General features: G+C 45.1%; 1 protein-coding gene across 5 annotated transcripts in view; it reads right to left on the bottom strand.

Moving 5' to 3' along the window:
• ATP11C (ATPase phospholipid transporting 11C) overlaps positions 1-2,092 on the bottom strand; it is a 209,373-nt gene extending 207,281 nt beyond the window's left edge. For 3 of the 5 annotated variants that reach the window (XM_026451829.1, XM_026451831.1, XM_026451830.1), the window contains exon 1: positions 1,034-1,203. In XM_026451829.1, coding sequence (XP_026307614.1) covers positions 1,034-1,060 — 27 coding nt within the window. In that variant the 5' untranslated portion in view covers positions 1,061-1,203. Of the gene's footprint in view, positions 1-1,033 lie in introns of all 5 variants that reach the window. The other 2 variants (XM_026451826.1, XM_026451828.2) reach the window with 2 other exon arrangements.
• Positions 2,093-26,838: the final 24,746 nt, after the last annotated feature.

Below are 26,838 nucleotides of genomic sequence, written 5' to 3'. Positions count from 1 at the left end.
CATTCAACCCTTTTTCCTAACTACAGAAAAATCAAAATTTGCAGATGAACCATTTCTTTCACGTCATTGGCAGAAATAAAATCCTATTCCCGCCACCTCCTCTTGCAATTAAGGAAGTTGCTACAAATAGCAGCACAGAACGTAAATGGTCCTGTTTTGCTCCATTCTTAATGTACCCTCTAGGAGTAAACAGGTTGCTCAAAAAAGTCAGTAGCCCGAAAGCGATTTTCCCTATGGCAAACTCCCTTGAAAATGAAATTCCCTTTTCTGGGGATTTTGAAGGGGGGAAACGTGGACGGAGGAGTCCAGTCGCAGCCCGCCTTCTCCCATGGGTTCAAGGTCTGGAGTGCTCAGCCCTCCGCGAGGCTTCAGACCAGCGATCGGCAGCATGGGCAGTGGCGGCGCAGCCTCCTGGCGGCTGCACATCCACCCAGCCCACCCTGACAATCACGCTCGCCTTTCAAACACACCCTAAAGGTGAGCTTTATAGGCTGGGTCTCCAAAGTTTGCCCGGCCTCCGGTCAGCAGCCGCCCGCTGGCCGAGCCCTAGGCAAGGCTGAGTCTTGCCCTAGCCTCCGGCTCCCTCAGCCCCCAGCTCTTATTTTGGGCCACGGTGACAGGTCTAGGTTTACCTCCATGTGCTCGTGGCAGAGGAAACAAAAGAAGGCAACCTCCCTGAGAATAAAACGCCATCTTCGACTAATTGGCAAACTGAGGGGTCCCCAGGTCGATCCCCCCACGAGTCCCCCACCACCCAGCCCGAGGGCGGCCCCCAGTTTCAGGCAGAGTTTGTAACAGCTCCGGGAAGCCCTGGTCGAATTGTCCTGGGGGCGAGGGTGGGATACCCCGAGAACCCTACTTGCCTCCCCTCCCCGGCCGCCTGGGCACAGTGTTTCGGTGAAAAGGAAGAAGAGGGGTGGTGGTGTCTCCCAGAGATGTAATTGCCCCCTTAGAAAATTGTTGTGAGGGACCCGGCGAAGGGGCTGGGGAGCAAACGAACCGGCACGCGCGGAGCCGCAGCGCGTATACTTACAAAACGATTCAAGCTCCGGCGGAACATCGCGTCGAAGGCCGCCGGGCGCTGAGCTGGGCTCTACTGGGCTGTCTGGGAAGGCGCCGTCCACAAAACACACTGCGGCGTGGGCCGGCGGCGCCAAGCGGAGCAGCGAGGCGGGCGGCCGGGCCACCCGCTCGCCGCCTGCTCTCTTCGGCTCTCCTCGCTCCCCCGCCCCCCAGCCGTCCGCAGCCTCGCCGCCGCCCCGCCTCACTCGCGGCCCGCCCCCGGCCTGGCTGACCTGGGGGCGGCAGCCCCGCGGATCGCCCTTATCTGGCCCCGGCACCGCGGGCCGGCAGCTCCCGCAGCACCCACTGAGAAGGCGAGCCCGCCGCGCGGGGGAAGGATGGCGGAGGAGCGCGAGGCTCCTCCTGTGGGGAGGGGGGCGCCCCCGTCTCTCCGCCAGCGCCAGGCTCGGCACCCCGCGGGATGCACTCTTCCCCGACGCGGCACCACCGCCCGCCTCCCCGCTGGACTCCGCGGCCGCCCCCCTCGGGGCACAGGGAACCGTCCCGAGGCACCCCGCGCCTCACCTCGCCTCAGCCCGACACTACTCCCCCGTCTCTGTCGGGAGCCACAGCCTCCCTCGCCCCAGCCCTAACTCGTCCGCCGCGCCGCGCGTGCCGCGCCGCGCTGTTTAGCTCGCAGCCCCTCCTCGGTCCGCGGCTGCCGGGCCGCCCAGCGCTCTCGTCCCGCACTGGGGCTAGGGAGCCTCGGTACAGCCAACCGGCCCGCCCCGAGCCAGCCGACGGCCAGGCTCCCCCTTCCGGGCGTGGTGGAGCGGAGCTCCGAGGCAGGGCACCGTGGGGACCCCAGCGCGGGAGGGGCGGGGCAGGGCGAGACGGGGGACTAGTTCTGAAAGCCCACCCTCCTCGTCTCTACGGACGAGGGTTCCCCCTCGACCCTCGCTACGCTGTACTCCCAATTACGCGGCTTTCCCTCCTCTGGGTTTTTCTCTCGTCCTGCCTGCCCACCTAAGCCTTCTTACTTCCACTTTCTCTGAGGTTGTAAAGTCAGGCTTTGTGTCGTTGCTGCTGCGCAGCGGGGCGGGATTTCCCTGACCCCCTCCCCGCCCCACCCCAGGCCCCTCCCGCTCGCCCCCCTCCCCCGCCTTGCTCCCGGGGTAGCCTGGGAGTTGTAGTCCAACCGTCCCCCTACTCCGCTTAGTACGGCGGGCTGGGAGCTCCCCCACACGCTAGTCCCAGATTTGCCCAGAGGGTTGAAGAAGGAAGCGCGGGCTGAACAGCGGGTTCTCCACGCTGGCCGGCTGGGTGTGGAGGCCGGGTACACTCGGTAGCTTCCTAGTGGTGGGACATGTGAGAAGGATAAATTAGGCAAAGCTCCGAATCCCGGGAGCTTTCCCTGGAACGCAAAATGTGCGCATCAGGAAACCCTCTCCACCCTCGGCCCCCAGCTTAGAGCTGGAATTTGCAAAACTTTAAAAATTAAAAAAAGAAAGCGAGTCCAGAATTGCCACGAGGCTGGGCATCCCTCCCAACTTCCACAACCCCACCCCTTTTCACCGCCCCTTAAGGCGGGGCCCAAGGCTGTTGGAAAACTTGAAGATTCTTCTATAAAAGTCAAAAAGAAATAAGTAAAGGGAGTTCAGAGACCCTTACACGAGTCTTCCGCCGCGCCACATACTCCTGCCAGTCTAGAGCTGGGGACAGGGCCCAGCCACACCACAGGCCTTACCAAAGGTCGCAAAAGGCCTTTCCTGCTAGGCATAGGCGCTTCTCCTTTACCCTCCGGAGTTTGGATTCATTTCAACAAACCTTTACTGGGAATTTTCTTTGTACCAGGCACTGTGCCAGGGCTGGATACAGCGATTTCTTAAAAGACCTCCCCAACAGGGTGGTCGCAAGCTGGTTGGGGGATACAAACAAGCGAAAACGCCACGTTAGAATTTCATAATAGCTAGAGTTCAAAGTGCTAGGGAAATAGGGGAGAGCGACATTGCATCTGAAAAGGTGGTCTGGGAAGTTTTCTTAAAAGCTCTGGAGATTAAACTAGCCCTTGAAATGTGGGAAGGCTTTAGAGGACCTGACTGAGCCCAAGGGGACAAAGTCCAGGGTAGAGGGAGAGGTCAGTGAAAAAGTGCAGGACAAACTAAGAAAGAGATCACGCCGTAGTGGCAGACACCCAGGACGTGTAGGTAAGGGCGGCTCGAACGAAAGCTAAAATCTAATTCTTCAAAATCTAAAATTCTTCAAAAACATGTTACGAAGTTTGAACTTCATTCTGTGATCAACGAGAAGCCCACCCCCCAATAAAATGCAAATGCAGGAGACCTAAGGTTTGTTGCCAAACTGTCCTAACTGCCAAGAAGTAAAACCAACCGTTTTCAATTCTTCCCCTCTTCTGATTCCTTCTCTTTGCTCACAGTTGAGCCTGTATCTAATGATTTTTAAGATTTATGTTAAATTTAAATTTATATTAATCAGATATTACGATATTTTATTGACAAGAGGGATCTAAAGTTTTGCTCTGTACTGCTTTAAAGATTTATTTTCAAATAGAGTTATTTTCTATCTTTACTTTTTTTTTTTTTTTTTTTTTTTTTTTGAGACAGAGTCTCACTCTGTCGCCCAGGCTGGAGTGCAATGGCGCGATCTCGGCTCACTGCGGCCTCTGCCTCCTGGGTTCAAGTGATTCTCGTGCCCAGTCTCCCAAGTAGCTGAGATTACAGATGCCTGCCACCACGCCCGGCTAATTTTTGTATTTTTAGTAGAGACGGAGTTTCACCATGTTGCCCAGGCTGGTCTCGATTTCCTGACCTCAGGTGATCCACCCGCCTAGGCAAAGTGCTGGGATTACAGGTGTGAACCACCACGCCCGGCCTCTAGCTTTACTTTTATTGAACACAGCAACTACTGTAATTTCTTCACTAGTTTATTTGTTGAACGACTATGTGGCAGACATTATTCTAGATACTGGAATTGAGAGGTGGAGGAGGTTATTGTCTTTAGTTCTAGGTATAAGTCTAGAATTCTTACCAAAATACATCCTTATCAATAAAATAATAAACTAATTTAGACATTTGGGGATGCAAGTGCTTGCTAGTGAATAGTAAGTAATATCGTTCCAAATTCAATTCTGTTAAATAAATGGAAAAAATGTACTTTGCTTATAGATTCAAACAGATCGACTTTAAAAAATATTAGAGACCTGAAATTTTTTTTTGTTTACATTATGCTCTCATACTTGCCCATTGTCATGTTACTGCAACCTAATCATAGGAATTTTAAGAGTCCTCAAGATATAGCAGTATTGGGCCAGGCGCGGTGGCTCCCGCCTGTAATCCCAGCACTTTGGGAGGCCGTGGTGGGTGGATCACCTGAGGTCAGGAGTTCGAGACCAGCCTGGCCAACATGGTGAAACCCCCATATCTACTAAAAATACAAAAATTAGCCAGGAATGGTGGCGGGCACCTATAGTCCCAGCTACTCGGGAGGCTAAGACAGGAGAATTGAATTGCTTGAACCCGAGAGGTGGAGGTTGCAGTGAGCCAAGATCGCACCACTGCACTCCAGCCTGGGTGACAAGAGCAAAACTCCATCCCCAACCCCAGAAAGAGATAGCAGTATTGTTGATTTTTATTTGTTATAATTCTGCTATTTATTCTCTCAATTTATTTCAATACAACACCTATACTCATGGGTTCAGTCTAATTTGCTCAACTATAAAAATGCAATTCCAGGCATTTTTATGGGATTTTTATTCCAGGCATTTTTATGGGAGGCCGAGGCAGGCAGATCACCTGAGGTCAGGAGTTTGAAAACAGCCTGGCCAACATAGCAAAAACCTGTCTCTACTAAAAATACAAAAATTAGCCGGGCGTAGTGGCACGTGCCTATAATCCCAGCTACTCGGGAGGCTGAGGCAGGAGAATCACTTGAACCTGGGAGGCGGAGGTGGCAGTGAGCCAAGATCGCACCACTACACTCAAGCCTGGGCAACAGAGTGAGACTCCGTCTCAAAAAAAAAAAAAAAAAAAAAAAAAGTGCAATTCCAGGCTGGGCAGGATGGCTCACACCTATTATCCCAGCACTTTGGGAGGCCAAGGTAGGAGGATCGCTTGAGTCCAGGAGTTTGAGTTCAGCCCAGGCAACATAGCAAGACCTCATCTTTTTTTTTTTTTTAATGCAATTCCATACAAATCAAAATACACTCAGCAAAACGTGAAATTATGCAAGGTGACTTTTTCTATATCCAAACTCAACCTGAAATTAGAGCTACTCTCATACACATCCTTCAGACTCACTCCTTTGTGAGTTTTTTTAAGACAAGAAAAAAGATTTTGGTTCTTTTTAGTGCCTCCTCACAGTTTCCAAAGAAAACCCAGGTGTTGTAGAAAGCTGTTGTCCGTGACTATGTAAAGCAGGCCCTCAGCCAGCATTTTCACTGGGACAACTCCACTGAACAGAACTGCAAAAACGAACTTCCTCCTGCCTAGACTGTCAGAACCCCTGAAACCTAACGCCAGCTCTTCTGGTGGATTAGCTAACTGCAACAGAAAGAAGCCCCACGGGTAGGAATTCATAGGAAGCAGTCTTCTTTCTGTCCTTATTAGCAACTTGACTAGAAAATGCTTGCTACCTGAGGGAGGGAAGGGAAAGAGTTCTTTCTCAATCCTTTCAGTTTTGTTGCACCATTTCTGTATAAATTACTCAGGAGCTCTTCTTCCCTATTGTCCCCACCCCCAATCTTCCGTACCTTCTACCTCAACCCCTCAGAAATCTCACCATGGCACGTGAGCAAAACAACCATTAGAGCGTAGGATGTAGGCCACACCTGTGACGGAGGAGGGCAAACTGCTTCTGGGATCAGTGGGTTGGTCAGCAATTCAAGTAATCTGGCAGGAGGGGAGCAGTGCGAAGGAGTCACTTCCATCTAATACCAAAAAAAGAAAAAAGAAGAAAGAAAAAATTGAGGCTGTTGTATTAGCATCTAAATCACCTCATCATCAGCAAATTAAAGGAATTCAACTGTCTGAGCTTCCAAACATATCTGGTAAGACTATCTTTTGCCCATTTGAAATGTATTTCCCCCTCTCAAGGCTAGCCTTGTTTCTTTATGACCAATTTTACCTGTATCTTTCTATTGGGCCCCTCCTATTCATTCTGTACACTGCAACCACAGAAATCTATGGCAAGCAAGTCAGATCAAATCACTCCCCTGCTTATGACTTTTCAGTAGCTTCCCATCCTCTTAGCAAAAGTTCAAAATCCAGCCTTAACATCACCAACAAGAACCCTGAATTCTCTGACCTCTGCCTTTCCTGTCTAACCTCGGGTGGACAACTCTTCCTCTCACCAGGCTCTACCCCATGGGTCTGCTTACATTCCTTGAGTTCCCAAAGCTCCTTCTTTCTTGACAGCTTTTGCACAGGCAACAGTCTCTGCTGGAACGCTTTCACCCGCCGTTGCTATTCATCCTTCAGCTCTCAGCTTAAATGTCACTTCCTCAGATGACATCAGGGCTCCCTGTTATTGCCCTCCAAATAGCCCATATTAATTACATCCTAGGGTACTGACAGATGAGGTTAGTAATCATGGAGAATGGCAGAAGTCCAAAGGGACTGAGTGATGATCTAATATTGTCTTGTTTTGCAAAAAGGAAGAAGGTATATTCTAGTAATCATAATATTGAAGGCAGGTAAGGTTCTATAACAGACCATTAAAAGAATAGTTTTGTTTTTTTAAAAATCACCATGGAAGGGAAGAGGCAATTGCTAGGAGCCACAATAAGTTCACCGAGGTGAAGTCTGGCCTTCAAGATTCTGTAGAAATTACTTCTTTTTTTTTTTTTTTTTTTTTTTGAGACCAAGTCTCACTGTCTCGCCCAGGCTGGAGTGCAGTTGCGCAATTATGGCTCACTGCAACCTCCACCTCCCGAGTTCAAGCGATTCTCCTGCTTCAGCCTCCGGAGGAGCTGGGATTATAGGTGCCCACCACCACGCCTAGCTAATTTTTGTATTTTTAGTAGAGATGAACTTTCGCCATGTTGGCCAGGCTGGTCTCGAACTCCTGACCTCAAGTGATCCACCTGCCTCAGCCTCCCAAAGTGCTGGAATTACAGGCATGAGCCGCCGCTCCTGGCCAAGAAATTATTTCTAATTCAGAATTCAACATCCTACAAAACTATATTGAGAGGATAGAGAAGAGGTTAGAAAGATACGGCATAAAAAGACTAAATCTTCACGACTGTAATCCCAGCACTTTGGGAGTCCGAGGCAGGTGAATCACGAGGTCAGGAGTTCAAGACCAGCCTGGCCAAGATGGTGAAAGCCAGTCTCTACTAAAAATACAAAAATTAGCAAGGCATGGTGGCAGGTGCCTATAATCCCAGCTACTCAGGAGGCTGAGGCAGAGAATTGCTTGAACCCGGGAGGCGGAGGTTGCAGTGGGCCAAGATCTCACCACTGCACTCCAGCCTGGGCGAGAGAGTGAGACTCCTTCTCAAAAAAAAAAAAAGACTAAATCTTTATCTCCAATAATAAGAAGTTATTGGTTATTGTCTAGATATGTTAATACAGTGTAATTATTTGATTTAGAAATGAGGAGGTAAATAGAAGAAACAACTAAAATAACAAAAAACGACTTGCCTTTGGGAACACAAATCTAGAGTAGGGAAGAAAGGGATAAGGGACTTTTTTTCTTTATAAGCCTTGTAACTGTTCTACTTTTAAAACTGTGTACACACATTATTTTCATAAAAATTAGTTTAAAATGCAAATAGCATTTGGACACAAAAACAGGGAGTAGGAGAGCATTATAGCCAAGGAAATGGCAAAGATGTGGAAGTGAAACAATATTTCAAAATAATAAGTAAACCTGTCTAGAGAAGCAATGGTCCATACTGAGGAGTGTGTGAAAGGAAAATAAGTCTTCGGGCCCCAAAATCACTCAAGCTGGGAACTGCTTAGGGCAAACCTGCCTCCCATTCTATTCAAAGTCACCCCTCTGCTCCCTGAGATAAATGCGTATCTGATCGCCTCATTTGGAGAGGCTAATCAGAAGCTCGAAAGAATGCAACCATTTGTCTCGTATCTGCCTATGACCTGGAAGCCCCCTCCCCACTTCCAGTTGTCCCACTTTTCCGGACTGAACCATTGTACATATCACGCACATTGACTGATGTCTCATGTCACCCTAAAGTGTATAAAAGCTGTGCCCCTACCACCTTGGGCACATGTCATCCGGACCTCCTGAGACTGTGTCACGGGCATGCGTCCTCCACCTTGGCAAAATAAGCTTTCTAAATTAACTGAGACCTGTCTCAGATTTTTGGGGGTCGCAAGTAATAGATGGTATAAAATTTTAACTTTGATTCTCAGTAAGCCACTGGAATATGCATTCTACCAAATGAGAGAATAAACTAAGAAGGAGGAAGACATGGAATCCAGAAAATGGGATGAACATGAAAGAGAGGAGTAGGGAATTCCCCAGATGATAATGAATGAAAGTTCAAGGTATACAGCTGTGTAGCACACCTAGAGAGGTCAGAGGGGAGTAGGAAGATAGAGGAATCAAGGAGGGATGTCTTTAGAGAAAAGAGAAAAACAATGGATATATTACTCAATGTGTTTGACCACATGGAGGATAGTATTCAGAAAGGTTTTACAGTATTGTGGGAAAATTAGTGAAACCTTAGTGATAAACACATAGAAAGTAAAGCAAGCTAAGTAACAAAAACCAAGGCAGCTGTTAATCCCAAGAAAAACAAAAAGTTGCTCAAGAAAGTAAATGAGTCGTGATAAAATACTCCCTGACTCCACTGTGACAGACATTCACATAGTCATAGCAATCAAAACACTGTATTATTGGTTTACAAAATTAAAACTCTTTTGTAGGATAAAGGGAGAACAAGTTGGAGGGAGCTTTGTTGTAAGAGATCTAAGTCTTTGTTTTCCATAATAAAAAGAAAATAAGTAGTATCTACAAATTGAAAGATTAAGAAATATCCATATAAGTACATTATATAGAAATATGGGGCAGGGCGCAGTGGCTCGCCTGTAATCCCAGCACGCTGGGACGCCAAAGTGGGCAGATTGCCTGAGCTCAGGAGTTTGAGACCAGTCTGGGCAACATGGTGAGACCCTATTAAAGTGCCTGTAATCCCAGCACTTTTGGAGTCCGAGATGGGTGGATCACTTGAGGTCAGGAGTTTGAAACCAACCTGACCAACATGGTGAAAACCCATCTCTACTAAAAAAAGGAAAAAAAAAAAAAAACCCTACAAAAATTAGCCAGGCATGTTAGTGCACACCTGTAGTCCCAGCTACTTGGGAGGCCGAGGCAGGAGATTCCCTTAAACCCAGGAGGCAGAAGCTGCAATGAGCAAAGATCACACCACTGCACTCCAGCCTGGGTGACAGAGCGAGACTCTGTCTCAAAAAAAACAAACAAAAGAAAAATTAGCCTCGCCGGGTGCACAGTGGTTCACACCTGTAATCCTAGCACTTAGGAGGCCGGGGCATGTGAATAGCGTGAGGTCAGGAATCCGAGACCAGCCTGACCAACATGGCAAAACCCCATCTCTACTAAAAATACAAAAATTAGCTGGGCGTGGTAGCAGGTTCCTGTAATCCCAGCTACTTGGGAGGCTGAGGCAGGAAGATCTCTTGAGCCCAGGAGGTGAATGTTGCAGTTAGCCGAGATCGTGCCACTGCACTCCAGCCTTGGTGACAGAACAAGACTCTGCCCCCAAAAAAAAAAAAAAAAAGAGAGAAAAAGAAAAAAGAAAAAAGCAAGAAAAGAAATATGGAAGTTAATAATAGAAGAAACAGTTAAAATTATTAAAAGTAGTTTCTGTAGTAGTGCAGATCGGAAGTAGCATCTGCTCTTTTTCGTTTTTCTTCTCTTTTTTTTTTTTTTGAGATGGAGTCTCATTCTGTCGCCCAGGCTGGAGTGCAGTGCCTGGATCTCGGCTCACTGCAACCTCCACCTCCTGGGTTCAAGCAATTCTTCTGCCTCAGCCTCCTGAGTAGCTGGGATTACAGGTGTGCACCACCATACTCAGCTAAAATTTTTTTGTATTTTTAGTAGAGACAGAGTCTCTCCATGTTGGCCAGGCTGGTCTCGAACTCCTGGCCTCAAGTGATCTGCCTACCTGGGCCTCCCAAAATCCTGGGATTACAGGCGTGAGCCACCTCTCCTGGCCACATGTTCTTTTTCTTTATAAGCCATTTAAATCTATTTAAATTTTTACTATGAATATGCATTACTTTCAATAAATAAAAATTAGTAAACGAGAATAAATGGCATTTTGAATGGGCAGAAGGGAAGGAGAACATTTCAGCCAAGAGAAACAGCAAAGACATGAAACAGATAGTAAGTAGACCTCCCTAGGGAAGTGAGAGTCCTCATTGGGGAGTAGTCAAAGGTAATTTTAATAGCTATCATTTATTGAGTACTTGCTATGTGCCAGACACTCTGCTAGTCACTTTGTACACACTGTGTCACTCATTTGCTCACTAATCCAATAAGGCAAGTACTACTATTATCTTCCCTCTCATAGGTAAAGAAACTGAGAGGTTATGGAACAAAACTCAAAGCTGTACTCAAAGTCACAGCTAGAAAGTAGCAGAGCAAAGTGTTGGGTGTGGTGGCTCATGCCTGTAATCCCAGCACTTTGAGAGGCCCAGGCAGGCAGATCATCTGAGGTCAGGAGTTCAAGACCAGCCTGGCCAACATGGTGAAACCCCGTCTCTACTAAAAATACAAAAATTAGCTGGTCATGGTGGCATGCTCATGTAATCACAGCTCCTTGGGAAGCTGAGGCAGGAGAATTCCTTGAACCCACGAGGTAGAGGTTGCAGTGAGCCGAGATCACCCAAATGCACTCCAACCAGGGTGACAGAGAGAGACTCTGTCTCAAAAAAAAAAAAAAAGACAAGAAATCCATACTCTTAGCCACTATGTTTTGAGGCATAATTTACAAGATTTAATCACTGAAATAATTTATAAAACAAAGGAAAAGGGATGAATCCAAAATAACTCTAAGAAATTAAAGGTTACTTACTAGGAAAATGATGTTCATTCATTTATTCATTTTAACAAATATTTATTGAATATTGACTACATCCAAGTGATTTGGTGGAAATATAGCGACGAATGTGAGAAATATGATGTGATCCCTGCTCTCATAGAGCTTATTGTCTATCATCCACAGGAAAAATCACTCAGGGGAACCTCAGCGGAGAAAATTATGAGTTCATTTTTAACTATGTTGAAGTAATAACAGGGTGTTCAAATAAAAAATGCCCAGTATGTGTGGAAAATGTGGTGTTACAGCTTAGTATAAGATGCTCTACACCTCAAAAATCTATTCCTGGTCAAGGGAAATCAGAATTGAGAAAAGCTATTTCATTTAATCCTTCAGAAATTCTGCATGAGCTTTAAAAGTACAGTTTCAGTGTTAGCTGGGCTGGAAGCCAGATTGCAGGAGTTTATAGGTATAAACTGTTAATTTGCAAAGCTTGATGGTAGAAGAAAGAAAAAAAGGTTGTACAATAGCTTAGGAGGGCTGTCAGCAGGGTTAAACAACTTTTCTTTTCCTAACTAGAGGAGATCGACACGTGTTTAAAAGTAGAAAAGGAAAAATTCTGTAGAAAGGCGAAGCTAAAGAAGGTAAGTGAGGAAGCTAGGTGTGAAATGAGGTAGAAACGGATGAACTAGGGAACACAAGGCTCAGATTTGAGAGAGGAGGAGGGAGTCTCTTCCTTAAGACCATAAAGAAGGCTGAGAGAAGAAAAAGCAAATCAAGGGGTCTTAGGTGAAGAAAATGCATGTGAGTATGTGGTGTCTATCTTTTTTTTTTTTTTTTTTTTTTTTGAGACGGAGTCTGGCTCTGTCGCCCAGGCTGGAGCACAGTGGCCGGATCTCAGCTCACTGCAAGCTCCGCCTCCCGGGTTCACGCCATTCTCCTGCCTCAGCCTCCCGAGTAGCTGGGACTACAGGCGCCCGCCACCTCGTCCGGCTAGTTTTTTGTATTTTTTAGTAGAGACGGGGTTTCACCATGTTAGCCAGGATGGTCTCGATCTCCTGACCTCGTGATCCGTCCATCTCGGCCTCCCAAAGTGCTGGGACTACAGGCTTGAGCCACCACGCCCAGCCGTGGTCTCTATCTTTTGAGCAAAGCTTAGTTTTTATGAGAATGGGCAATTGGGAAAGTGGATGGGGTTTCAGAAGGAATCAAGGAATACAGTTTGAAGTTCAGAGCTGAAAATTAACAAACCTTTTGGTACTCCACAGTCCTATTTCAACCACTTTCTACTGTTTTAAAATAATAGCGGATTGCACCATCCTCCAGTCTTCCTGATCAATTAAATCAAATTTTATCTCACCCAGGCCAACATTTAGGTACTAAGACTCAGGCAGGATGCCATCAAAATCCATTAAAAATGGCTCTCTTCCCAGCAGTGATAGAGATACAAACTCCTCTTAACAATCAAATCCAACCTTGAATTAATTAATATCTCTGTTGGTGTCTGTTTTATTTTCAAGCCATATAGGTCTTACTGGCTCAATTTCTAGCATTTGTAACTCCATTTGGCACTCTTCAGAAAGTATTTAGTCTGCCTTACTTGAAAAAGTGTTTGCCATTTTGGTTCCAGTTACTTCTTGTCACAGGATATAACTGTGCACAAATACACCAACATGCACCAAAAATATACCAACATGCACCAAACAGAACAAATGCAAGAGCTTCTTCAGGGCAGGGACTATGCCTTATTTATCTTTGTCCCATTTGCCTGGAAAGAACATGGCACAATGTTGAAGCTCAGGGAATGCTGATAATAAATGAATGATTATCTATGTGCTGTAAAGGATACAGCCCTGAACTGAGATCCAGGAGATGTCAGTTCTACCTGTTAACTAGAGTTTTTCCCAGACAAACCACTTATACTCACTGGACCCTATTTTCCCACGTGAAAATGAGGGGATTGGATGACATTAAATTGCTTCTGATTGAAATTTTATGGATTTTACATGCCATTTTAAAGTGAATATACTTTTAGTTTCCTAAATAGCAATATTTAGATTGCTGTTAGAAACATTTTCTAAATTCCTGGACAACTCCTTGGCTACTGCCTGTGAGTCAGAGTAGATCTGTACCTCAGATCATCTCTCGTAGACATAATAAGCAACTAAATATGCTACTCAAAAGTTCTGTCCACATGGGAAAATTTGTCTCTTCCATTGTCTTTTATGGTTATCCCATGGTGGGGTTCCAGTGGTGCAGTCTGCCCCTTTCAGATGGTGCCTGCCACTTTAACTGTGCAAAGTTGTGTGTAAACCAGACTCGTGCATTTCTTTTTTTTCTTCAGTCATTTGGTCATAGGTAACTCTCCATAAGGCCACTGGTATAGATTTAGGGAGGGGCAGCAATATGGCAGGAGGAAGTGCCATGGGAGCCTGGACCACTTGCTTATGAAACTAACTTATTTTGGCCAGGCACGGTGGCTTACACTTGTAATCCCAGCACTTTGGGAGCCCAAGGCGGGCAGATCACCTGAGATCAGGAGTTCAAGACCAATCTGGCCAACATGGTGAAACTCTGTCTCTACTAAAAATACAAAAATTAGTTGGGCATGATGGTGAGTGCCTGAGACTGAGGTGAAGAATCTCTTGAACATGGGAGGTGGAGGTTGCAGTGAGCCAAGATCATGCCACTGCACTACAGCCTGGACAACAGAGCAAAACTCCATCTCAAAAAAAAAAAACAACAAAAAAAGAAACTAACTTATTTCTTCAGGCCCTATCCCACATATACACCTCCCACAAGATGATGAAATACCGCTGAGCATACCAGACTGTGTGGCCAGCCAGATCAGATAACACTCAGTTTGTGACCAGCAGCTGTGTCATCCTACCTGGGTAGACATTTCATCTCCACTAGAATTCATCAGCAAACCAGAAGATTCTTCTTAAAAAGAGAGCTCCCGTCAAAACAGGAAATAGAAGTGAGCAAGCCGTACATCACAACAGGTATCTACTAGAGCTTCTCAAACTCCTGCCTCCCTCCTTTTATCACTGCCTTTTTCTAGCCACTGCCTGAAGTGTACAGGGCTCTTCTGCAATCCCCTCTGCCCTTATGAGTTGAGGAATGAGATCTGATAAAGCTCTTCAACTTAAGAATTTGAGGACTTCTAAAAGTGTGTGAATGTTTATAAGAACCACAGGGAATGAGCAGTGCTGGGTCTATGGTGATGAAACCTCAAGTAGCAATAAGTCAGCTTTTTGAGTGTGTTCACTGACCGACTGCCTCTTGAATGACACCTTGTAAGTGACTGCCAAGTGTTTTGTGCAATACCTTCTGTTTTACATTTGTGGGAAGGTCTCTGCCCCAGTGCGCTCACCTTTCAATTTTCAACACCTTCTTCTTACTCCACCCGCCCCCCTCTCTGGACTACTGCACCAGTGGTTTATGAGAATCTTCCTAATCAATCCTGAGGGGAATGGAGAACACCCAGCAATAAAAGAAATCCATCAAATAAGTACTTACATTGTACATTTCATTAAAATTCAGAGTGAAGCTACTTCCTTAACTATGTGTGTACATAAATACATATAGATTGCCCACAATCACCCAGGCAACCAGATAGAATATTGGACTTTAAAGGCACAACGGTCATGTCATTCTTCACAAGAAGTTAATTAGCTTCTCTCCTACAGAACACTACTAAGACTATGATTGGTAATGTCTGAACTCCTGCTCAGCTATAAGTCATAATAAATAATTAGGCGATTTCTCTGGTAACTGTTATTCCTTGACTGCTAAACAATCTTCTATCATTAATGACTGTTGTATTTTACCATAGGGTAGGCATGTTTCCAATGGCTCCCAGGTATCCACAGGAAGTTTTAGCTAGGTCTAATTACTGTAAATCTCTTGCAGACCCACTCACCTCCCCATCCCGATATTGCTATCCAAATGAAATTAAGCTTAAAGGAATAGGTCACAAAAGGGTGGAATAGTTTCTGGACCAAGTGCATGTGTGTTAATCAGGCAACAGTTTTCCTGTTTCTCTTTCAGCACTGGATCATTAGGTTTCTTATCTCTTTGGGGCTGCCTTGAGTTGTTTCTGAGTCCACCAGCAATCTGGTGTTCAGGACTCTTTTTTTTTTTTGAGACGGAGTCTGGCTCTGTCGCCCAGGCTGGGATGCAGTGGTCGGATCTCAGCTCACTGCAAGCTCCGCCTCCCGGGTTTACGCCATTCTCCTGCCTCAGCCTCCCTTTTTTTTTTTTTTTTTTTGAGATGGAGTCTCACTCTGTAGCCCAGGCTGGAGTGCAGTGGTGTGATCTCGGCCCACTGCAACCTCCACCTCCTGAGTTCAAGCGATTATCCTGCCTCAGCTTTTCAAGTAGCTGGGACTATAAGAGTGTGCCACCATGCCTATCTACATTATTTTTGTATTTTTAGTAGAAATGGGGTTTTACCATGTTGGCCAGGCTGGTCTTGAACTCCTGACCTCAAGTAATCTGCCCACCTCAGACTCCCAAAGTGCTGGGATTACGAACATGAGCCACCGTGCCCAGCCTGTACTGTGAAGTACAGCCAGGCCACAGAGTAATTAAAACTGGAATAGCCAAGCAAGAACTGAGATTGTTCTTTTTCTCAAAGTCCACTGTATTAGCTGGGGTTCTCCAGAGAAATAACCAATAGGATATACGAGGCGATTTATTATGGGAATTGACTCATGCAATTATAGAGGCTGAGAAGTCCCAGGATCTGCCATCTGCATGAGCCTGGCCACAAAATATCCCCTTCTTTAGTACAGGACTAAAGTACAGGACTCTTAAAAAAAAAAAAAAAAAAAAACGGCCGGGCGCGGTGGCTCAAGCCTGTAATCCCAGCACTTTGGGAGGCCGAGACGGGCGGATCACAAGGTCAGGAGATCGAGACCATCCTGGCTAACACGGTGAAACCCTGTCTCTACTAAAAAAAATACAAAAAACTAACCGGGCGAGGTGGCGGGCGTCTGTAGTCCCAGCTACTCGGGAGGCTGAGGCAGGAGAATGGCGTAAACCCGGGAGGCGGAGCTTGCAGTGAGCTGAGATCCGGCCAATGCACTCCAGCCTGGGTGACAGAGCGAGACTCCGTCTCAAAAAAAAAAAGACTTGAGTCTCACTCTGTCACCCAGGCTAGAAAAACTGCAGTGGTATGATCTCAGCTCACTGCAACCTCTACCTCCCGGGTTCAAGCAATTCTCCTGCCTCAGCCTCCTGAGTAGCTGGGACTACAGGTGTGGACCATCATGCCGAACTAATTTCTGTATTTTTAGTAGAGATGGGTTTTTGCCATGTTAGCCAGCTGGTCTCGAACTCCTGACCTCAAGAGATCCTCCCGCCTTGACCTCCCAAAGTGCTGGGATTACAGGTGTGAGCCACTGCACCTGACCCTAAAGTACAGGACTCTTGATCACTGTCCTGATTCATCCTCTTTAGGGATGTGCTTCCTGGATAGTGTGCATATTTGTAATACCTGTAGAATCCCTGCCCTATCTCAAAAACAAAAACAAAAAAAAGTCCAAATAAAACCTTCCAGAGAAATGGATTCATAGTCTTTTCTATTGGCGATCTAAGGATTGCATAAGTATAAGAATATTTAGAAACAGGCAAATTTGGCCAGGCACGGTGGCTCACGTCTGTAATCCCAGCACTTTGAGAGGCCAAGGCTGGTGGATCATTTGAGGTCAAGAGTTGGAGACCAGCCTGGCCAACTTGGTGAAACCCCATCTTTACTAAAAATACCAAAATTAGCTGGGTGGTAGTGGCCCGCACCTGTAATCCCAGCTATTTGAGAGGCTGAGACAGGAGAATCGCTTGAACCCAGGAGGTGGAGGTTGCCGTGAGCCAAGGTCACACCACTGCACTCCAGTCTGGACGACAGAGTGAGACTCTGTCTCAAAAAAAAAAAAAGAAAAAAAGAAAGAAACAGGCAAAAGTTAAGCAAACTGCTGTGATTATGGGGTTATAAGATTGTATATATTTGGGGTCTTTATGTGTACCTCATATTTACATAATGTACATAGGGACCTTTGGCATTTTTTACAGGAAGACATATACTTACCTGAATTTCATCCTCAATGGCAGTGATGGCAAATATGTGGCACATATGTCGCTGGTTGCCACTGCTTACTCTCTGCTCCCACCTTCATAACAAATAGTGCTAGTCAATCACAGCACTGTTTGTCACTGAATTTGGAATCAATACCATAATGTTTTTCAATCCGGCCCTCTACACAGTCATGTCAATAGATCAGAGTAGTCATTTGAGATGAAATCCATTTGTCATTTCTGTTCTAATTTTTAGAGGTCTTATGGTACGTTGTCTTAATTAAAGAGCAGGGATAGCAAGGAGCAAAATCTGATTCAAACTAGCTCAGAAAAGGGAGATTTATTAAGAATACAACAGACAATGTTACAAATGTCTGGACTGTGAAGTACAGCCAGGGCACAAAGTAATTAAACTGGAATAGCCAAGCAGGAACTGAGATTGTTTGCTCTTTTTCTCAAAGTCCACTGTATTAGTTGGGGTTCTCCAGAGAAACAATCAACAGGATATATGAGGAGATTTATTATGGGAATTGGTTCATGCAATTATAGATGCTGAGAAGTCCCAACATCTGCCATCTGCATGAGCCTGGCCACAAAATATCCCCTTCCTTATACTGATTCCAGTAACATTGGATTAGGGGCCCACTCTACTCCTGTATGACCTCATTTTAACTACATCTGTAATGATGCTATTTCCAAATAATGTCACATTCTGGGGCACAGGGGGTTAGGAGTTCAACACATGAATTTGGGGGCACACAATTCAACCCATAATACCAACACCATCACTCTTTTTTTTTCTTTTACTTTTTTTTTTTTTTTTTTGAGACAGTTTCGTGCTTGTTGCCCAAACTGTAGTGCAATGGCGTGATCTTGGCTCACTGCAACCTCCGCCTCCCGGGTTCAAGTGATTCTCCTGCCTCAGCCTCCCAAGTAGCTGGGATTACAGGTATACACCACCATATCCAGCTAAGCTTTGTATTTTTAGTAGAGACGGGGTTTCACCATGTTGCTCAGGCTGGTCTCGAACTCCTGACCTCAGGTGATCCACCAGCCTCGGCCTCCCAAAGTGTTGGGATTACAGGTGTGAGCCACCCCGCCCAGCCCAACATCATCACTCTTAAACCACATACCCCTTGCAGCATCTCCTGGATTTGTTTCTCCTCTTATTTGAGTATTTTTTACAAAAGCGTTACCAATATGGATGTTTGTGTGGCAGACCTTTCGAGGCCTTGTATGACTGGATAAAACTTACTCCCTACTACCTGTGATGTAACAGAGTAGTTTGGATATTGGTTGTTTCCTCCATATCTCATGTTGAAATGTGATCCTCAGTGTTGGAGTTGGGACCTAGTGAGAGGTGTTTGGGTCATGGGTGTGGATCCCTCATGAATGCCTTGATGCCATCCTCAGTGGAGTGAGCTCTTGCTCTATTAGTTCCCAAGATATCTGATTGTTAAAAAGAGCCTGGCACCTCCTCCGCATTCTGTTACTTCCCTCTCACCATGTGATCTATGTACTCTGGCTCCCCTTTGCCTTCCCCCTGAATGCAAGCTTCATGAAGCCCTCACCAGAAGCAGATTCAGACAGAAATGTACAACAAAATGTGAGCTGTAACAGGGTAAGAAACTAAGCAGGGCACGGCAGTGCATACCCGTAGTCCCAGCTACTGGGGAGGCTGAGGTGGAAGGATTGCCTGAGCCCAGAGAGGTCAGCACAGAAAATTTTATTTTTGACAATTCCACTCCTTGCCATCTCTATTCCTTCAGAAAAACGAAACTTTATAAAAGAAATTTGGTTTTACAACAGTAATATATTCCTTTTTTGAACATGTATAACTTTTAGAAGTTGACTGCTTTTATTGTAACAATCTGTATCTGCCTGTCCTGTAGTGCTTTAGAGGTTTAGTTTTGCTGTGAGCAGCTTCATATTTATTTAGATGAACATGTGGAAATTAAAAGCAAGAAGCTCAATAATATTGTTTTCTCCCAATTTGTAGCCAAGCAATTTGACATTGATTTTTTTTTATTTTGAAAAATGGTAGAGAGGGTCTATTTGTGACAGATACAGTCAACTCTCAATATTTTCAGGGCTAAATCTTCCAGCCATGCATTACCATAGGTCCTTATTTCTTCTTTTCAGTAACCTGCTTTTTGGTCATTTCAATGCAATATTCAAAAATGGCCCATTTTTCTAGGAAAACATGTGAAGGGAAGAGATTGATGATAGAGGCTATAGTTGATTCTTTATTATCAGCAGATTTCTACTTTTCAGAGAAAAATGGCTATATTATACCTAGATTGATTATTCCTATGTTTTATTTTTTACCTATATATGTATTGATTGATGGCAATGTTTTTCCTCATCTCTTTCAGCAGTCTTTTCAATGTGTTATTTTGATTCGGGCATATACCAGAATAATTCTTTTTTTTTTTTGAGATGGAGTCTCACTCTGTCACCTGGCCGGAATGCGGTGGCACGATCTTGGCTTACTGCAACCTCCAACTCCCTGGTTCAAGCGATTCTCCTGCCTCAGCCCCCCGAGTAGCCTGGATTAGAGGCACGCGCCACCATGCCCAGCTAATTTTTGAATTTTTAGTAGAGACTGAGTTTCACCATTTTGGCCCGGATGGTCTTAATCTCCTGACCTCTGGTGATCCGCCCACCTTGGCCTCCCAAAGCATTGGGATTACAGGCATGAGCCACCATGCCCGACCATATAACAGAACAATTCTAAAAAAGTAAAACTCTCTGAAAGTTCATAGATGTAAGTTATAGTTAGTCCTTGTTTATGACCTTTCTATGCATTATATAAATAACTGCAAAACTAATTAATCATACTTAACGCTTGTTTTCTTTTCTTTCCTTTTCTTTCTTTCTTTCTTTTTTTTTTTTTTGAGACAGAGTCTCACTTTGTCACCCAGGCTGGAGTGCAGTGGCGTGATCTCTACTCACTGCAACATCTGCCTCCTGGGTTCAAGAGATTCTCCTGCTTCAGCCTCCTAAGTAGCTGAGACTACAGGCGTGCACCACCACTCCCAGTTAGTACAGGTGGGATTTCACCATGTTGGCTAGGCTGGTCTTGAACTCCTGACCTCAAATGATCCGCCTGCCTCGGCCTCACAAAGTACTGGGATTACAGGTGTGAACCACTACACTCCGCCTTAACCCTTGTTTTCTAAGGTCCCAGTGGCACAGGAATAATTGTAAGTCGTACATGGGTTACAATAGAGATACTTGGCTGAAGCTCCTACAGACCCTTTTTTTGCTTTTGTTTTTGTTTTTTTGAAGTGGAGTCTCGCTCTTGTAGCCCAAGTGGAGTGCAATGGCATGATCTCAGCTCACTGCAACCTCCGCCTCCCGGGTTCAAGAGACTCTCCTGCCTCAGTCTCCCGAGTAGCTGGGACTACAGGCGCCCACCACCATGCCCAGCTAATTTTTGTATTTTTACTAGAGACGGGGTTTCGCCATGTTGGCCAGGCTGGTCTTGAACTTCTGACCTCCGGTGATCCGCCCGCCTAGGCCTCCCAAAGTGCTGGGATTACAGGTACGAGCCACTGCACGTGGCCCTTTTTTCCTATTTCTATTTCCCTTCCTTTGCTGCTTCTAATTCTTAGAGATTGCACACAGTGTGGCAGGGACTGTAGAATTGTGGGAACTGACAAAGCTGAAGACTTTTAGTAAGTCCCTGCTTGACACCACTATAACCATCTCACATGTGGCATACCACTTCATTGTGACTGCCTAAAGATCTGTGATTCCCAGCACCATCCCATAGCCAGCTCACCTCCAGCCCTGGAAGAAATTAGTCTTCTTGGTGAATGAGCATTCTTTCGGCTCTTCAGGACCACACCTCTCCCCACAGGAGGGTGGAATTGAAGATCTCTAAGAATCCTTTTAACTCTATGCTTATATAATTTCATGTAGATAATATACCAAAGAAATGTTTAAAATTTGACCTTTCAATGCTTTTTTAAAAAGTAATGGATTTTTAGAAAGGATTGTACTGAACAAAGGAGCAAAATATAATGTAATCCGTTTCAGGCCCATAGCCAGGATCAGGTTATAAGCTTAGTAGATGAGCGTAAGAAAGGTGATTCAACAGAAAAGGGGCAGGACTGGTCTAAGAGGGAAGAGTCACACTTGAAATTGGTTTCACAGTGCCCTCTGGAGAAGGGAAAAGTAAGGTAGCAATGGATGGGTTGAGCATGTGACCCTGAGTAGTCTTACTGAATAAGGGAGGCAAAAGGGAGAGTGGGAGAGAAGGAAGTAAGGTACCCTAAGAGATAAGACAATGTTGCAAAAAGGCCAAGAAGGAGAAATTTGTGACTCTCTTACTTAAATCAGGACATTTCCAAGAACTAAAGACTATCTGTTGGAGTGATAGAGCTTAATTATTTTAAGTATTAGCTTGGCCAAATTTTCACTGGTAAATCAGTCAATCCTTCTTCCCTCTCTCTCTCCCTCCCTTTTTCCGTCCCTCCCTCTCTTCCTTCCGTCCTTCCTTTTGTGCTAAAATTCTTCTCTGACTTATGGTGCATATATTTCTGTTACATAATTAGCTGGGCATGGTGGCATACGCCTGTAATCCCAGCTACTTGGGAGGTTGAGGCAGGAGAATTTCTTGAACTCAGGAGGTGGAGGTTGCAGTGAGCCAAGATTATACCACTGCACCCCAGCCTGGGCAACAGAGTGAGACTCAAAAAAAAAATTTAAAAAAGGATTTTGCATATTTAATGAGCTCCAAATATTCTGTAGACTCCTACTCTGTAATTAAGTGTGGTTTAAAAAAGAACATATGTAGCCAGGCTCAGTGGCTCATGCCTATAATCCCAGTACTTTCGGAGGCCGAGGCAGGTGGATTACCTGAGGTCAGGAGTTTGAGACCAGTCTGACCAACTTGGTGAAACCTTGTCTCTACTAAAAATACAAAAATTAGCCAGGAGTGGTGATGCATGCCTGTAATCCCAGCTGAGTACTCAGGAGGCTGAGGCAGGAGAATCTCTTGAACCTGGGAGGTGGAGGTTGCAGTGAGCCAAGATCCTGCCACTGCTCCCCAGCCTGGGTAACAGAGCAAGAGTCTGTCTCAAAAAAAAAAAAAAAAAATCATGCAGATGACTTTTCTTAAGATGTCATTATATTGGCTGTCACTAGCAATTAGTCACTTTCATTAGATATTAATATTCACAGCTTTGAAGGCATTACATGTCTCCAGGTTCAAAATAGGAAAGAGAAAAAAGCTTAGACTATTTGGCTTTGTCTATCAAGACATTAGAAGAATGTAAACTGATAAACCATACAACTTTGGCTTTTGCTATTTTCCACGCTAGCTCACATTAGCTCCAATATCATCCTAAAATATGAAGCCAGATTGGGCAATGAAATTGCAATTTTTGATTGCAATTCTGATTTTTAAAAAGTTAGTCTTTTTTGGGGGGAGGGGGTAGATGGAGTCTCCCTCTGTTGCCTAGGCTGGAGTGCAGTGGCATGGTTTCAGCTCACTGCAATCTCTGCCTCCTGAGTTGAGGATATAGATTCTCCTGCCTCAGCCTCCTGAGTAGCTGGGACTACAGGTATGCACCACTATGCCTGGCTGATTTTTGTATTTTTAGTAGAGACAGGGTTTCACTATGTTGGCCAGGCTGCTCTTGAACTCCTGACCTCAAGCAATCTGCATGCATTGGCCTCCCAAAGTGCTGAGATTACAGGGATGAGCCACTGCAACTGGCCAAATTAGTCTTAAATGTTTTCAAACATTGATCAACATCATTTTAACAAAGCAACTATAATACAATAGGAGATGGATGGGAAAATTTGAACACAGACTGGATAATCAGTATTAAAACATTATCATTCATTTTTTTTTACCTCCGCCTCTCCCACTTATCATTAATTTTAGGTGAGATAGTGGTATTGTTTGTATGTATTTTTAAAAGTCTTTATCTTTTACAGATACAAATGGGAGGGGGAATGAATAGGAGTCCAGTGAAATAAGATTGGCCATGTAGTGATAACTGTTGAATCTGAGTAATGGTTATATGGGAGTCCATTATACAACTTGCTCCACTTTTGTACATGTTTAAACTTTTTTCATAATAAGCAGTTTAAAAATCTGATGAAAACTATTTCTATTTGTGAATTGAAAAAATACTAGGCTTTTCAAACTCAGAACTACAACTTAATCCTGTACAGTCTTTTTAAAACAGGTAGTACCAATAGGAAATCAAGTCTGCAGCTCCCACAATCCTTTTTTGTTGTTGTTGAGATGGGGTCTGGCTATGTTGATCAGGCTGGTCTTGAACTCCTGGGATCAAATGATCCTCCCACCTAGGCCTCCCAAAGTGCTGGGCCACAATCCCTTTTTTTTTTTTTTGAGACAGAGTCTTGCTCTGTTGCCCAGACTGGAGTGCAGTGGTGTGATCTCAGCTCACTGCAACCTCCATCTCCTGGGTTTAACTGATTCTCCTGCCTCAGCCTCCCAAGTAGCTGGGATTACAGGTGTGTGCCACCAAACCTGGCTAATTTTTGTATTTTTAGTAGAGATGGGGTTTTGCCATGTTGGCCAGGCTGGTCTCAAACTCCTGGCCTCAAGTGATCTGCCTGCCTTGGCCTCCCAAAGTGCTGAGATTACAGGCGTGAGCCACCTCGTCCGGCCCCCACAATCCTTTTTTAATACATACACTGTTTCTTAAACCTTTTATACATAAGCAGCTACTTTGTGCCATCTGATAATTTTATGATGGCTTTATGGGTAAAGACTTGGGGGACCACCTGTGTAGAAGCAGAGATGATGGGGAAGACAGATCTGAATGAATAAAACATCTTTATATGCCCCTGGCAGGCTAAAATAATAGCTTAGACTGATTAAAAGTGAAGTAGGGGCTGAGTGCCGTGGCTCAGGCCTATAATGCCAGCACTTTGGGAGGCAGAGGCGGGCGAATCACTTGAGGTCAGGAGTTTGAGACCATCCTGGCCAACACAGTGAAACCCCGTCTCTACTAAAGGAACAAAAATTAGCTGGGCATGATGGTGGGCACCTGTAATCTCAACTACTTGGGAGGCTGAGGCAGGAGAACCTTTTGAACCCAGGAGGCAGAGGTTGCAGTGAGCCGAGATCACACCAGTGCACTCCAGCCTGGGTGACAGAGCGAAACTCTGTCTCAAAAAAAGAAAAAAATAAAGTAAAGTAGAGATTTTGCTCACATAGATAGATCGGGTGATCTGTGAGTAATGAGCATCCTAGTAGCTGGTAGTGAGAAGGCAGTACACCATAATGAATGACTGAGCATAAGCCAGTCATAGATCCAAATCTCAGTTCAGCCAATTACTAGATGTAATCTTACTATATGTTCCAGAGCCTCAGTTTACTCATCTAATCCCCCATATTCTGGGGGACTGTTGAAGTTTAAATAAAAGATACGTAGTGTTGATGCAGCAGGTCTGGCTGTTCAGTCCTTGCATGTCTTCAAGGGAACCTGGAACCATTACTGACCTTTGGCCAACCCCTGGAAATGTGGTCCTCAGAATGTTCTTACGTGAATGGTTGATGATTATGTTTTATACACCTGGAGCAATGGACCAGGCCTCATCAGCTTGTCAGGATTGCTTTGCATAAACACCAACCTATATGAAGTGCATTTGGTTTCACTTGTGATCCTGTGTTTCAGTTGCTTTGGCTGGTAATGTAGCATGATGTCACTATGAGCCTGAATCTTGATAAAAGTCTCAGACCAAGAGACTTAAACAGTTTTCCCTGGGCAGAGACATTCTGCTCATGTCAATGCAGCTTGCTGCTAGAGAGAAAGCATATCCTATGTGGCCCCAGATGGGAAAGTACTCAAAAGCCTGTCCCTGACCTCTCTGGATTTCTCCAGATATATTTTTCCTATTGCTCTTAGTCTATGTAATCTTGCTCTAACAAAACCTTAGCCATGAGTATTGAGTTTTATGAGTCCTTGTGGTGAATCAGCAAACTTGAGGGTGAATTTAGGACCTGTGAAATATATAGGGACTAGTACAGTACCTGAAGAATAATACACAGCCAATATATGGTTGCTAGTGGCATTTAAATTCTGCCTGCTGGATGTTGTAGGGGACAAGCTGTACTCTGCTAGAATATAGGCTGGGAATACAGGACTTTGCCTGATTTTCTCAATGATGCCCTTGGAAGAAGGGAAGGATAACATTTCATCAATAGGAAACTTAGAGGATATAACTCCAAGATTCTCCTCTGGCTTCCCAGCCCTTCTGATTCAGGGTGGAGAGGTGCCATGTAGGACAAATGTGTGGACGAGAAGACCACCAACTGAGACCTTTGGAGACTGCATGCAGGGCAAACTCTTTTACCATTTTGAAAAGTAACAAAAACAATGAAAAGCCTTGTTGAGAGTTCGAAATTTAGAAAACTTAGACTAATGTTATGGTGCTCCAAGTGTGGGTACCACAGGCTGGATCTTCACTTTAGGTAATAGCCACCAGAGACAATGGTGTTAAAAGTGGTTATCAGGAAGGCCAGGCACAGCGGCTCATGCCTGTAATCCCAGCAGTTTTGGAGGCCAAGGCAGGTGGATCACTTGAGGTCAGGAGTTCGAGGCCAGCCTGGGCAACATGGTGAAACCCCATCTCTACTAAAAATACAAAAAATTAGCCAGGCATGGTGGTGCATGCCTGTAGTCCCAGCTACTTGGGAGGCTGAGGCAGGAGAATCACTTGAACCCAGGAGGCAGAGGTTGCAGTGAGCTGAGGTCACACCACTGTACTCCAGCCTGGGCGACAGAGTGAGACTTTGTCTCAAAAACAAACAAACAAACAAACAAACAAGTGATTATCAGGAATTTCCCCAACTCAGCCAGAACCAAGCGAACAGAATGTTTTAGTCTATCCAGGCTGCTATAGTAAAATACCATCAACTAGGTGGCTTATAAACAACCGAAATTTATTGCTCACAATTCCGGAGGCTAGGAAGTTCAGATCAAGGCACCAGAATATTCAGTGAGGGCCGACTCTATGATGTGTAAATGGGGTCTTTTCACTGTGTCTTCACATGTAGAAGGGGTAAACTCTAGTCTCTTCAGCCCCTTATAAAGGATTAGTACCCTTATATAGGGCTAAAGGGTACTCACATGACCTAATTACCTCCCAAAGCCTCTACCTCCTGATACCATCACATAGGGGATTAGGTGTCAACACATCAATTTGCGGGGAACACAAACATTTAGTCCATAGCACAGAGCTATTTCCAACAAGCACTGGGCATGACAGAAAAAGAGTCTTTTTTCTGTCATGAAACTGTGAAGACTGCACATAAACATTAAAAACTAATTGGATTGAGACTTCAGTTGAGAGCTACTTCTAGGGAAGGAAGTCTAGGGTACCCATGTTGCAATTTCTTTTCTTTTTTTTTTTCTTTTGAGATGGAGTTTTGCTCTGTTACCCAGGCTGGAGGGCAGCTGCTCAATCTCGGCTCACTGCAACCTCCGCCTCCTGGATTCAAGCGATTCTCCTGCCTCAGCCTCCCGAGTAGATGGGATTACAGACGCCTGCCACCACGCCTGACTAATTTTTTAAATTTTATTAGAGACAAGATTTTGCCATGTTAGTCAGGCTGGTCTCGAACTTCTGACTTCAGGTGATCTGCCTGCCTCAGCCTCCCAGAGTGCTAGGATTACAGGCGTGAGCCACCACACCAGGCCCCATCTTGCAATTTCTTTCTAGGT

This window comes from Piliocolobus tephrosceles, chromosome 12 (assembly GCF_002776525.5).
Source record: "Piliocolobus tephrosceles isolate RC106 chromosome 12, ASM277652v3, whole genome shotgun sequence".
Classification (NCBI taxonomy): domain Eukaryota; kingdom Metazoa; phylum Chordata; class Mammalia; order Primates; family Cercopithecidae; genus Piliocolobus; species Piliocolobus tephrosceles.
The sequence above is the reverse complement of the archived record's forward strand: the minus strand, read 5'-3'. Positions and strand labels throughout refer to the sequence as shown.